The 15,736-nt window shown below is 28.7% G+C and overlaps 1 protein-coding gene across 1 annotated transcript in view; it reads left to right on the forward strand.

Moving 5' to 3' along the window:
* The first annotated feature begins 6,820 nt into the window (after nucleotides 1-6,820).
* The window catches only part of LOC148301880 (opioid-binding protein/cell adhesion molecule-like), a 74,601-nt gene continuing 65,685 nt past the window's right edge, over nucleotides 6,821-15,736 (forward strand). The window contains exon 1 of the mRNA XM_088272569.1: nucleotides 6,821-6,991. Within this exon, the coding sequence (XP_088128695.1) occupies nucleotides 6,919-6,991 (73 nt within the window). The 5' untranslated portion in view covers nucleotides 6,821-6,918. The remainder of the gene's footprint in view (nucleotides 6,992-15,736) is intronic.

The following is a 15,736-nucleotide window of genomic DNA, read 5'->3' on the forward strand; positions in this document are numbered from 1 at the left end:
TAAGAGTAAAAAATCCCCTCTATTTATTTGACACCCCTCTGGGAATCAAACCCGGGACCTCAAGTACGGTAGCCGAGCGTGCGGACCATTACACTAAGGAGGCAGACAAAATCATATATCCATAAATACATACATAAACAAGTATAAGAAGAAAGTAAATTATCTAAGTATGTTAGGAAGAAACGAAAATTCTTTCCGCAAAACGGGTTAATGTGTGGAGAATTTCAAACAAGAATAAGCGGTAATGATGTCGTGTTAGGGTGTTAAGGTCATCGGGAATCATTTAGGCCCTGTTACGCATTCTGGCAAGTAATCATCATTACCTTAATATCACCATGTACATAAATGATAGATACTAAGCATAGTATCTCTAAACCCTATATATACATAGTTGGTGACGATGCTACATAAATGATGAATACTTTGTACATTATCTTTAAACCTTATATATGTATGTGTGGTATATTCAAACCTTACATATAGCCAATGACGATGCTACATAAATGGTCAATACTGTGTATGTGTGGTATATTTAAACCTTACATATAGCCAATGACGATGCTACAAAAATGATAAATACTATGTTTCATTCAAACCCTTATCCGCACCCCAATGGTGCATGGGGTACTGCATCATTAAACGCAGTGTTTTCTTGCTCGTTAACACATGAAGGAAAGGTGATCAGCCCTCCGCTTCCGGTACCAGTCCAAGGTAATATTGAATAAAAAAAAAGAGTGAAAAAATAATTTTTATCATTGTAGCTTATAATTTGACCAGATAATATATTTACAACATTTTGAGTGTGTCCAAATACTTGTACACAAAATCTGGATTATCTCCAATTAGAGGAGCTATTTTTATATTATTTATTTATTTAGTTATAAATTCCATATTCTTCTTCATCTTTGATGAGATATCAAAACATAATATGAAAATAACTCCTGTAATTGGCGATATTCCAGATTTGTGAACAAGTATTTGGACACACTCAAAATGTTGATGTACATACATATTGAGGCAATAAGGTAAAGATATAATAAAAATGATAAATTTGAATTTGAGCTTAAGGAATATTGGTATTTTGACAAGTTTTTCGGTTTATATCGGGTAAGGATTGTGATTGATCCACAGAAAAAAGTCCCAAAATATAAAGATATGTTCAGCAGATGTAAAAGTTTTTTTAGGATTTTTGTCAAAATCCTACTTTTTTACTGTATCAAAATATCACAAAGTAAGTTTTCAAAACTCAAATCATTTAAATGTTATCTGAACCTACGATAAGATCTTTTCTCTTGGTAATAATATATATTTTTTAGTTTTGTCAACTTCAAAGTGATTATGTAAATCGTTGTTCACATTATTCAAATCAAATATTTGAATGTATCCGTCATTTATCACAAGAATTTTATATCAGGGATAAAAAAATCCTTTGAGAGAACCCATTTTGAGAGAAGACTTGTAAAAAAGTCCTTTTTGCTTTACGTAAAAAAAATACGTTGATTCATTTAATAATTATTAATTTATATATTTTGTATTTTTAAAGCATTGTTAATTCTATGGTATGGTAATATAACACTATACTTATCATTCGTCGTTCATTTTGTGTTAAAAATTGCCCGTTTTCCTTTGCCAGGTCGATTATAGACATTTAATCTATGGTTTCTAGTATGGCTGACCTTATGTTTACAATCGTGAAGTAGAGTTTTAGAGTGGTATTACACTAAGTGAACGATGAATGATAAGAAGAGTGATATAATTCTTTATAGTTATCATACACTTCTGACTTTTAAGAAAAGTTTTTTTCAATTGTCAATTAATAATAATAAACCACACTGCAGCCACTATTAGGGTGATATATACACAAACAATAAAACAGCGTAACACTTTATGTATTTATAGATTTGGCGTTTAATTTGTAGAACACTTTTTCAATTTATAGATTAAATATTAAATACAAACTCTTTTTTTAAGAGTCTACTAAATTGTATTTTATTATTCAAAATACATAAAAATAAAATCTGTGATTTTTTTGCATTGTTATGGTATTTTCAAACTATTGCCTAAACGTTTATTTTTTATTTTTAATATGTTGTACTAAATGAACAACAGTTGCACCAACTATTTAATTACAATCAATTAAAATATTAAATTCAGCTTCATTTTTGTTCCACTCAGTAGAATTTTTTAGTAGTATTTTTCATTGAATCTCATGTTTTATTTTTATAAAAAACCACCGTCATATCTTTAAAGATTTCACAGATATTCATCAAATCAATCTCGTTTATCATGTCTTAAAAATAAAAATTATAAAATAAGAACTTAATTAGAGGGTTCCATTTTCGCTTAATTAAAAAATATACATTTAAAGATTTTCATCAAAATCTGCCTTTATTTTCTTTAAAGCATATTATTTTTCATCCTTTTCGTTCCGAGTGGATTTATTCAAAAGCTAATAGCACGCAATTCAATGAGTTAAAAGAAAAACAGATTTAATGAAAAATTCAACCCTTCAACGAGTCATAAAAATAAAACATTAAAATATAAACTTTTCACCAAAAAAAACATTGGTTTTAAGAAAAAATGAAATAAAATCTTATTAAACATACAGTAAATGGTAAATGTGTTTTTTTTTCAGTGTTTAAATCCTTAGAAATGTCCTTAAACTATCTATCGGACCTCTGTCTCTAAAAGAATAAACTGTCAACATTTAAATTCAAACATACTTCCAAGCCATCTTCCTACAAACAATATTTCATTACATTCTTTTTTCTGTGAGGACATTAAGACCAACATAAAAATGAAAATACTAATTCAAAGCCATATTCCTTCAAGCAATATTACTTTACTTTTTTCTGTTGAATGTAATATATTAATAGTATTAATATCAACATTAATATTTCTTCTTTTTTGAATTCAGTTCATATTTTAATTGAGTAAGTTTGATTTAGTAAACATAGAATGAGATGAAGTTGATAAAAAAATTGTAATGCGCCCTTCAGACTGTATTTTGTTAAAAAGAGATTTATTAATTACCCAAATAGGATTATTTTTTTTACTGTCTATTTCTTGTAAGTAATATTTTTTTTTCTTATTTTTTCAGGTCCTGAATTGGAGATAAGAAGTTTATTAACAGAAGCAAGCAGTGTTGTAGTGTAATTTAAAAAAATATATTATAGTACCAGTTAAAATAATCATTTCAACCAATAAACCAAAAACGTGTAAATGGATAATCAACTTGTGTATGTTCAACTAGAAAACTAAAATTTCAGATTTCAGTCACAAATTTTACAAGTAAATACGGATTTATAAGTATTTTTTCCAAATTGTTTTTTGACATCTCATCAAATATGAATAAGAATATGGAAGTCTGGGCATTTACGGGTCTGACGACCGTCATAAGCTAATTTTAGTGATCACTTTACTCACGTGTAACATTCACCAATTCTACCCATTTTTGACAACCACACTACTTAAGTTCTTTGAAGTTCTATTGTATATATATGAACAAATTTTGAAACATTGTTATTGATAATCTATATTTAATCATTAGAACTTCACTAGAGACACCTATTAGTGTGATAAAAAGAAGCTTTTTACTGAGCAGAAACTCTGTAATGAATATGTGAAGTCCAAATCCTGGATTGTAATCACACACATGAGAAACGCCGAAACATATCATTTTTATTTTTATTATTTAAACCTATAATTTGACCAGATGATTTATTTAAAATATTTTGAGTGTGTCACCGAATACTCTTTCACAAAATCTGGATTATCTCCAATTACAGGAGTTATTTTCATATTATTTTTTGATATCTCATCAAAGGTGAAGAAGAATATGGAAGTCTGGGCATTTACGGGGCTGACGACCGCAAATGTACATTTTCTGAGCATTCCAAAAACATACGCAACTGAAAATTGACGATTTTTGATTTATGACGTTCTTGAAAGGAGTGAGCGATGTGTGTAAAGTAACATTTAAAGTAGCTTATGACTGTCGTAAGCGTTGTAACTGCCCAGACTTCTATATTATCCTTCATCATTGTTGATATGTAAAATAACTACCTTTTCATGAGTCCTTGCGAATGACGTCATATTGACAGCCTGTTGGATTAATGTTCCCGTAATTGAGTGCAGGTGTACTTAGAACCAATTAACCGGTGAACGCATACTGATTGCTGTTTAGTGGATTGATTATGACAATAATGAATTGTATTTTCATAAAGATCACTCCTTCAACAACGTCATAAATAATAAAAAAAACTCGATTTTTCAGGCGATCGTTTTAAAGTTTAAAAATATAATAAAACGTATTAATAAAACGTAATAATAAACGTATTAATACAAATTAATATCAAGCCACTTATTGAAATTTTTACTGTGCAACAGATCTTTTTAGGTGAAACCAGAATATAAAAAAATATTGAACAAAACCTTTTCTTCAAAAACAACACTTTCTGCCCTGTAGCGGGTAAATATTATGTTAAAAATATGCTGCTATTGCTGGGATATAGTACATTTAATAGGCATTCCATGCACAACTGAAAATTGTCAATTTTTGATAAATGACGTTATTGAAAGGAGTGAGCGATATATACTGTGTTATGAAATCATATATCTAGGAGTTAATTTTTTTATTATTCTGGTTGTCAATCATGGATAAAGTGGTGAATGTTGCACGTGTGTAAACATATTCATATTCTCAACATTTTGAGTGTGTCCAAATACTTCTCATATTTACAAATCTGGATTACCTTGAATTAGGAGTTATTTTTTTTCATTTTTTTTTTAATCACAACAAAGATAAAGAATAAAATAGAAGTCACCCTACTCAAATTCTCGAAAGTTCTGGATATATGATACAAATTCGAAACACTGTTTTTGAATCACTAGACATTTCACTTAAGACATCTATCTATTGGTGTGATAAAAAAAGATTTTTATTGAGTAGAAACTCTTTCATTTGTATGTGAGGTCCGAATCCTGGATTTTATATTCACATACTTGAGAAACGCTAGAAAATACCATTTTCATTTTTTGTTTATGCTTATAATTTGAGCAGTTAATTTATGATATTTGCAACATTTTGAGTGTGTCCAAATACTTGTTCACAAATCTGGATTACCTCCAAGTAGGACTTCCAGACTTATTCTTCTGACCGTTTTCTTCTTCATCTATGTTGAGGTATCAAAAAAATATGTAAAAAATTACACCCAATTGGAGATAATTCCACGTTCATGCATCTCCTCATACATACCCGCCAATTTTTTCAAATCCCAACCTTTGTGAGTTAATATCGTGAGTACATTTTTTTAACCTCTTGTGTGATTTGCCCAAATACAATTCGGGTACCTAGGAATTTTGCTGACACAGTGATTTGCCCGAATCCAGTTCGGGTGCATCGTACACAAAACTTTTTATAGTGATTTGCCCGAATCCAGCTCGGATCATTCCCCTACCAGTCTAGATAAATCCATTATTCCTTTGTTTTTTTTCTTTTCTAATATTGTTTATTTATGTTTTACACTGATTTATTATATTTCAAAATACGATAAAAAATATAATAGTAAAAAAAGGATGGCTTTTATTGCCCCATTTTAAAGAGGTTGACCACAGAGATGGTTAAATAAACAATGCCTGATCGTATGAGGTAATTTTATGTGCGAATAATATTTATAGAATTTTTATTTTATTTATAGAATTTTATGTTTTGTTTAATATTAACGCTTAAATCTTCTCGCGTGGGAATAAACAATTCACAGAAAAACTCGAATATAAACTGTTTAAAATATTATTTTCGTTTGTTCCTTCAGAATGCCTACAGGCTGTAAGAAAGTTAGAAATTTCATTGTTTTTGAAGGCTCGTTACACTTAAACCATGAAGTTTTATGTTTATTTCGTTAAACACAGTAAAGCACCCGAGGAAATTCAGGTTTCAGACAGTTAGGATTACATGTTTTTTTTCTCAAATTCATTATACACAATACACTGGATTATTCACACTACAGACGATGTGTCATTATCAAAAGTGTCTCAACTTGAGATAAAGTATCGTTTTTGAACGAAAGAAAATTGAGGTCTGAGAATTTGAAGGAATAATCGGTAAAATGGTCCACGTTGCAAAGGTGTATAAAGCAATCACTTAAGCCAGCCAATTTCCAGAGAGTTAATTAAACATAACGTTTATTCAATATAACCCTGGACATTTGAAGCGGAGGGCTGATCACCTTTCCTTCGTGTGTTGACGATCAAGATAACACTGCGTTTATATGATGCATTGCCTCATGCACCATTGGAGTGCGCGGGTAAGGAATCGAAAAATAATAAATGTTACTTTACTTTACTTATAACCCTTATCAGCACCCAATGGTGCATAGGGCACTGCATCGAATTGACGCAGTGTTATCTTGATAATTACTTACATGAAGGCAAGGTGATCACTCTTGCGCTTTAGGAACAAGTCCAGGGTAATATTAAATGAATATTACAGTGTAAAATCACTTTTATTTATTTTCACCCCCCTGGGAATCGAACCCGGGACCTCTAGCACGGTAGCTAAACACGCTGACCATTACACCACGGAGGCGGAATAAATGTAACATAAGAATACTCAAACCTACATATTCGTTCGTATAAAAACTACAAACGCTTTCTCTTAATTTGAGACACCTATTGTATAACAAAAGCATTTGAAAATATTCCGTGTTTTAACCATTCATATTTTTATTTGTAAGATTGATTCAGATTCCAAATTATGTGTATTAAATTTTAAAAACTAATTAGAAGTGAAAGATATAAGAAGTTTAGTGATTAAATTCGTGATTTAAACGAGTGTGGACTTGATGTATAGATAAAATAATGAAGTGACTGACACCGAATTAGTTAGTACATAGTGCAGTGAAATATAATGGTGACGTAATGTACTCCGTGGTCAAGTGCCTGGTGTATGCAATGTGCATTATCATACTGAGAAGTGTTCCAATCGATCCAAGTAAGTACCCCCTTGATATTAATAGTAGTAACTAACCTGCCCTCACATCACATAACTCACCCTCGCCGAACCTAACCTATTATACCCTTAAAAGATAATTATGATTGTAAATTTAGCATATTTTGTACATTACAAGCATTATTAACATTGTGGGATGGTTAGGATAACATAAGACTCTCCTTATCATTCATCGCTCACTTTGTGTAATACAACTTCAACTAACTCACTAATTCGTGACTACCAGTTTTGAAATAATCATTCGATCATAGGTTCATCAATGTGAAATTGTTACGGTCTGACATTTACACAAAAATAACATTTTAAAAGAGAGAAATAAGACAAATTAATCACAATGGGACTATTTTTAAAAGTGGACTTGAAGTTATTAGTTAACTTTTCCACTTTGTCCACTTTTAAAAATATTTCCTTAACAACTTCACTTTTGAAATAAGTGGTATTACACAAAGAGAACGATGAATGATAAGGAGAGTGTTATATTACCATACCACAAAGTTAACAATGCTTTTAATAAACAAAATATATGTATTAATTTTAAATCAAACACAGATTTTTTGAGTCTACTAAGTTGTATTTTATTAACAAAAAACACATATAAAATTATATTGTGACAATTGTTTCGCCTTGTTAGGGCATTATCAAACTTTTTTGCTAATAAAATACAACTTAGTAGACTCAAAAAATCTGTGTTTGATTTAAAATTAATACATGAATTAAAATGGAGTTCTACAAATTAAACGCCAAGTCAATAAATAAACAAAATATACTTAATGATTATATTGATTTTAAAGTTAGCATACCAAGCCTACATTTAACTATTAACATATATATTTTTTTTATTGTTATAATGTTCAATTACTAAAAAACACATCTCGTTAATTTTTTTTTTTTTTATGGTCCGTAAAAAAATATGAAATAAATAATTTTATATACATATTTTTTACTTCTAAACCGGAAAGATCTTTACAGGCAAATATTTTTCAAATCGTTTTCTCACATTATCGTCATTTTTATTCAAAAGCTATTCATGGCAATGCATTGCTGTGACTCTGTTTAAATGTTTTTTTTTATTTAAAATAATAAGCACAAATTTCCAATACGTCTAAATTCACATTGCTTGCGAAGCAATGAAAATATTTAAATCTTTGAAATCGAACATATTGAAAATGCTGAATGACATAATTTGTAAACACGCTATCCGCCATAAGTGATATTTTAAGTAGTCCATGTTTTGCTGTTATGTTCAGTAGATGGCTCTGTCATTCCGCAGATCTCCTTATTATCTAACGCAGATCTCCTATTACGTTTTACAAATAACTCGTATTCAAACACAAAGTTTTGTTGAAATTTCAAAGCAATCGGTGAATTACTTCAGGAGATTGATATTTTGTAAAAATTAACAATTAATTTTTGAAAAGGGGTATTCCACTAAGTGAACGATGACTTTTTAAGGTATATTTTTTTAATGCTTTTCTGCAGATAGGATAGTAAGGATAGAGGAGGTAAATGTGAAAAATATATAACAAATACCCAGACCAATTGAAAATAAATATTTCTTGAATTTATTTTGCAATTGGCGGGAATCGAACCCACGACGTCCGTTTCGCAATCGAACGTCTACCCAACTACGCCACGGTACCTGCCATGATAACTAGAGTGTTATTACCATACAACACAATTAATAATGCTTTTAATATACAAAACAAATATTTTAAAAGATTTATGAAAAAATAATCATTATTGTATTTAATTATTTAAACATTAATAAAGGGAGGTCATTGATATAAGGCAATTCATTTTTAATAACCGCAAGTCTCAATTTATCCGGTAGAATTATTTAGAGTAGAAATTACAGGGACGAACCATTCAAAACAGTCGATACCGTCAAACAACGGATTCGCGATGGAACGGTTTGAATGCAACCAAAATTAACAATGCTTGCATTTAAATGGATTATTCAGGTGTAATTTTCCAAATGTAAATTAAGCCAATTGTTTTAAAAAAAGGTTTTGAATTTACATGTTGAAGTTAACATTTGTTGTATTTGTATCATTCCCTAACCATATATATGAAATATTATTTTTGACATCTCATCAAAGATGAAGAAGAATATGGAAGTGTGGGCATTTACGGGGCTGACGACCGTCATAGGCTGGTTTAAGTGATCACTTTACACACGTGTAACATTCACCAATTCTACCCATTATTGACAACCACACTACTCAAATTCTTGGAAGTTCTGTATATACACGATTTACACAAAACGAAGGTCTGATAGTCCCAAGAATCAACAATAAATATGGAAGTCGAACACTGCAATATATCGTTCCGAACATTTTTAATTTGTTGCCGACGGATGTTAGAGGTCAAAATAAAAGATGGAACAAAGGCAAAATAAAGGAATGGGTAAATGATCAAGAGTTAATTTTATGAACATTGTAAAAAAGATTATATTGTTAATTTTTCTCCTTTTTTGTGTGTATATATTAGGTTAAAATGGTTAAAAAACAATAAAAAAATGTATGCAAAAAGAACTCCACCGACAAGACACACAAGGTGGCTTGGTATGTCTCTGCAAAATAACTTTTTATTTTTATTTTTAATATATGTTAAAAATTGTGATTTATAAAAAAAAAAAAAAAAAAAAAAAAAAATATGAACCAATTTAGAAACCTTGTTCTTGAATCACTAGAACTTCACTAGAGACATCTATTGGTGAGATGTAAAGAAGCTTTTTACTAAGCAGAAACTCTTATATTAGTATGTGAGATCCGAATCCTGGATTAGAATCACACACATGAGAAACGCCAGAAAATACCATTTTCATTTTTATTATTTAAGCTTATAATTTGACCAGACAATTTATTTACAACATTTTGAGTGTGTCCAAATACTTGTTCACAAAATCTGGATTATCTCCAATTACAGGAGTTATTTTCATATTATTTTCGACATCTCATCAAAGAATTCTTCTTCATCTACAATAATGAACTTATCGACATGATTCATTGTTTCCCTCACAGGTGACACTTATTGTTATGATAAGTTCATTATTGTAGACCAAATACAGATTTAAATATTTTTTTGTACTGGGCTCAAGTAACACATCAATGTGCAGTATCCCCCTTCTACGGTATGCATATGACAAGGTATTACGAAAAATTAACTTTTTTGTTACTAAGATTTTTTCCTTATGCACTGTTTATAAATATACTTTTACAAATATACACATACCTACTGCAAAAATAATAACATTAAAATAATAATTAATAATTTAGTAATTTCAGCATAGTATGAATAAAGTATTTCTTTATTATGGACTTTATTACTTTATTTCTTTATTGTAGCAACTGTCAACTATCACACGTATTCATTCAATTGTACTTAGGAAATGTGTAGGTACTACTGACATTACAACAAAAACTAATGAAAAAAGAATTTACAATCATTTTCAAAATTAATTTATTCTTTATTTTTATTATGATAAAGTATACAACATACAAAACGTGACTTTGTGTTGGTACATCAAATTATAAAATGCATGTAAAACCTACAAATGAAATCTGTCTTATACTTTTGTTATGATTCACTATTTAAACTTTATTATATTCAGTTTTTTTACTGTAATCTTTATTGTAACTTTTTTATTTTATTTTATTAAATATCTTAATTATATAATTTATACTGTATATTTAAACTTTGATATATATGTATTTTGTACAAATTGGGTACAACGCCGAAGGTTAATTAAAAATAAATAAAAATAAAAACTGACTGATGTTGAGGTGGGTATTTTTCTTGTGAATTAACTCTGTATCTTGTAAATTAGATTTTTTTACTAAAACCACTCCCAAAATTAAAGTAAGAAACATTTTAAGCCCAAATTTCTGAAAAAATACTAAGGGAACATGTTTCTAACCCTTAATTTTTATCCTTTGTATACAGCAAACAATTGTACATAGATCAAAAGGTTTTTGTATAAAAAATGGATGTCAAATGGATGTGAAAAATTAAAAGGCATTAAAATCATTTATAAATCACGTTACTCTTTTTGATGGCTCATACCTTACTTTGTTTTTAGGTCCTCTATTGAAACTTTTGAAAAATGGGTATGAATACTGAATACGCCCTCACATGATATTTGTCGAGACTTTTATCACCTAAAAACGTTTAAAAATCAAAACTCTGGAAAATCCTACATTTCCTACGATTCCGCCTGAAATACTTTCCTGAAAAACTTATGGGAAATTCTAATTCGTAACTTCGTAAATTTTCACGAATTCTATTCAGAATGAAAAAAAATTGTTCACATTTCGAACGAATTTCTTGAAATTGTGCTGGATTTATTTTGGCTTATATGTTTTCGAAGAAATATTTCGAATATATCGGAAAATACTTTGATAACTTCTGAAAGATTTTCCACAGAAATAAATGTTTTTGAAGTACACAATAATTTGTAAATCGACTCATTGGGGTAAATAAAGTTAAATATCACATATGAGAAATGGAAAAGGTGTTTCAATCGAAATCCTACCTCTTTCATTCATTCTTTTTTTTAAGTTTAAAAGAAAAATATAAATTTTAGTTTTTATTATTTTCACAACTTTTTCAATTTCATACTATTGCTGTTAGCCTAAGTGGCTCATTATTAGAATAGGTATCAAATTGTGGTAGATGTAAATACATATAAATATATATATATATGTATATATATATATATATATATATATATATATATATATATATATATATATATATATATATATATATATATATATATATATATATATATATATTTATATATATATATATATATAAAAATATATATATATATATATATATATATATATATATATATATATATATATATATATATATATATATATATATATATATATATATATATTTATTTATATATATATATATATATATATATATATATATATATGTATATATATATATATATATATATATATATATATATATATATATATATATATATATATATATATATATATATATATATATATATATATATATATATATATATATATATATATAAACATATATATATATATATAAATATATATATATATATATATATATATATATATATATATATATATATATATATATATATATGTTTTTAGAAATTTGTTTTTCAATCAACCAATCATAACAATAAAAAAATTACAGGGTTCGAAAAAAATAGACAAAAAATAATCTCAAATATAAAGTTTTGAATCCTCTGGGTATATTCCATAAGGTTTACTCTAAGGAATATATTTTTTAGAAATTTACACACACACACACACACACACACACACACACACATACGTTTCACCAACCAATAATATAACATAACCATTCTCTATCGGAACGTAATTAAACAGAGTCATCTTTACTCTTGGTTACGTTATACATATATATGAGTATGTAAAATTTATATATATATTATCCGATACCAATGTTTTCATTAAAAATTCACTCAATCGGTATTCGAAATGAATTTTTCGACCTGAAAATAAAATTCAATATTTTAAACTGAGACTTCTGTTGCGAATCAGGAACACATTTCATACGGTGTATCAAAACTTTAAGACATTAAAAGAAATAAAATTCAAGTGGAGAATTATTGGAATAAGGTTGGAGCAAGCATGTTCAAGCGAATCCAAGTTTAATTTTTAACCCATATTTGCATAAATAAATCATAGGGCACTGTTTCCTATAAAAGTAGCAATAGCTTGATCGTTAAGCATATATAAGAAATGTTATCAACCCTTCGCTTCAGGTACAAGTTCAGAGATTAAATAAGTTTAAGAGTGAAAATACAACATATTTATTTTAACCTCACTAAAAATAAAATCAGAATCTTAAGCACAGCAGCCTAATATGCTTACTACTATGCTACGGAGGAGAAAAAGGGAGACGAAGTCGTCCAAGCCCACACCTTTAATTTTTTTAAGTAAAAAAAAATGTTTTTGCATGTCAGTTTTCTTTATTGTTTTCATAATACATTAATTCATATATAAAAATAAAATACTTGCATAAGACCATATTTAGTGGTGTCTTGTTTAGAAAATATGACAAGATGAATATGAGAAATCTATGAATTATGTGACAAATCTTGATTGATATAAGATACTGAGTTCATTGTATCTATTGCATTGTTTTTAGAGATCAACCTTATACATTTATAATTTACTACACAAATTAACTTCACATTTAAGATACGTAAACTTCATATTTTATAAATCCTTGTACAGCAAGGAAAAATTTCTTAGGCAACTAATAAATATATATATTTTTTAATTAATAACACCGCGTAAATCCAATGCGATAAAATGCACAGGAGTATTTCCTTTCAGTGAAAATGGAGGTATGAAAAAAATAATCTAGGTAAGATAATGAAAAATGTGTCCATGTGTTTCAAGAAACATGAGCAAAATATGCTTTAAATCCTTGTATGGGCAACAATTTTTTAAGGCAACTTATAAATATAATAATAAATAATAACACCCTCATCCGCACCCCAGTGGTGCATAGGGCACTGCGTCATATAAACACAGTGTTATCTTGATCGTTTACACATGAAGGAAAGGTGATCAGCCCTCTGCTTCAGATACCAGTCCAGGGTATTATTGAATAAAATTGCAGTGAAAAAATTAATTATATTTATTTTACCCCCAATGGGAATCGAACCTAGGACCTCCAGAACGGCAGCCGAGCGTGCTGACCATTACACTACGGAGGCGGACGATGCACACACTTACAAATACATATATATTTTTCTAAAATAAATAACACCGCGTAAATCAAATGCGATAAAATGCACAGGAGTATATCATTTGTTTTTAATTAATGTTTTACTTAGTAAATACCAATATTTTTAAAAATCTACTATGACACGTGTTTCGATGCATTCCGCTTCATTTTCAAACACCGTATGTGAAGCTAATTCTAAATTTTAGAGTTGGGTCCTTGGGACTTTGAAGGTTGAAGAGGGGGTAGGACACAAAGTGACTGCCGAATCAATTAATGAAAGTTTATCATTTGAGTGAAAATAGTAAGGTATTAAAAACATGATCTAGGTATGATAATTCTATATGTCCAAGCGTTAGGGGTCATCGAGTATTATACGGGTTGGAAAAAGTACGTTCTATGCACGTACTCTCAGTTAATACGTGTTCCTTTCCATACGTCGGAAATCACAAAAATACGAAATTGCTTATATCGATTATTAGAAAATTCAGCCTCTCATCTAAAATTCATATGTTTCTTTGATATGGGTGATGAAAATTTTCGATAAGGGTAGTTTTATTATGGGGTTCACGTGATAAAAATTATAAAACGTGGAATTCGTGATATTAATAGTTTTTTTATCTGCGTTTGTACATGTCGGTATTCTTAAAAAATAAATAATATTTTCATATTTTCGACATCTTAACACAGATGAGGAAGAATATAAAATTCTGGGTATTTAAAGGGTTAATAACCTTCACCAGTTATGGGCTTATGACCTGTCACTTAAATCAGCCTATGAACTAGGCTGAAGAAGAAAATGGTAATCTGGGTATTTACAGGGATTACGACTTGTCATATGCTAGTTGTGACAGGTCATAAGTCCTGTAAATACCCAGACTTTAATATTTTTCTTCATGTATGTTGAAATGTTAAAAATGAAAAAATAACTCCTAAGTGGAAAAATTCAGATTTGTGAACAAGTATTTGGACATTCAAAAATTTTGTGAATAGTCCATTATGTATTTTAGAAGGAACGTAAACTTTGTAATATGGTATATATCACTGACGTTGTGTAATGCTAACTTAAAAACCCTACTTCCTGACTACCGGTTTCGAAATAACTATTTTCGAAAAAGATAATTCGAAATAACTATTTAGTCTATACTTGTCCTGATGGTGGAATACTGATTCCGGAACCAATTCATGAAATATTGTTTTAAGTGGTAATAAGATAATAGCACTATATAATTTATGTGATATTATTTTTATGATAAATCGTCTATTTTTGCTTAACTTTCATTATTTAAAACATAACATTGAAGTTTTACTTAGTACATACAACTATTTCTTCAAATCTATTAAGACTTGTGTTTTGAAGCGGAATGCATTGAAACACGTGTCTCAGCAGATTTTAAGAAAAAGTGGTATTCACTGAGTAAAACTCAAATTAAAAATGGACAGATTTTACCACGAAGTGACTGAACACACATTCTAGCACTGAACTTAAATAGCTTTATTTTAATTACATTAATTGATTTTGCAGTCACATTGTGGTAAAATCTATCCATTTAAAATTAAAGATTTATTAAATACCACTACTTAATAAATACCACTATTTTTTAAAAGAAAATTATGGGGAATGCGTCGACAAACGTACTGCAGTAGATTTTAGGAAAAAGTGGTATTTACTTTGTAAAATTTTAATTATAAAATATCTTCATTATCTCTCTCTATTTTATAACATTCTCCACAACCCCAAAATACCAAAAATTTGTTGAGAACTTTACGTTTATGTACCTTTTGGATCATACTATATATATAATATACATATTGTTTCACTCTACTCAAGAGAGAACACATTCCGTTCCTCGCCAAACATTCTTTAGTTATTCCATTTCCTTCCAAGCTGTCTGACTATAGAATAAATTACATTTCCAGGTGAAAATTGCAAACTTCTCTGGTTACATATCGCTCACTCCTTTC

Source organism: Brachycentrus maculatus, unplaced genomic scaffold, assembly GCF_059751285.1.
Source record: "Brachycentrus maculatus isolate JH-2025_06_01 unplaced genomic scaffold, ASM5975128v1 h1tg000509l, whole genome shotgun sequence".
NCBI lineage: Eukaryota > Metazoa > Arthropoda > Insecta > Trichoptera > Brachycentridae > Brachycentrus > Brachycentrus maculatus.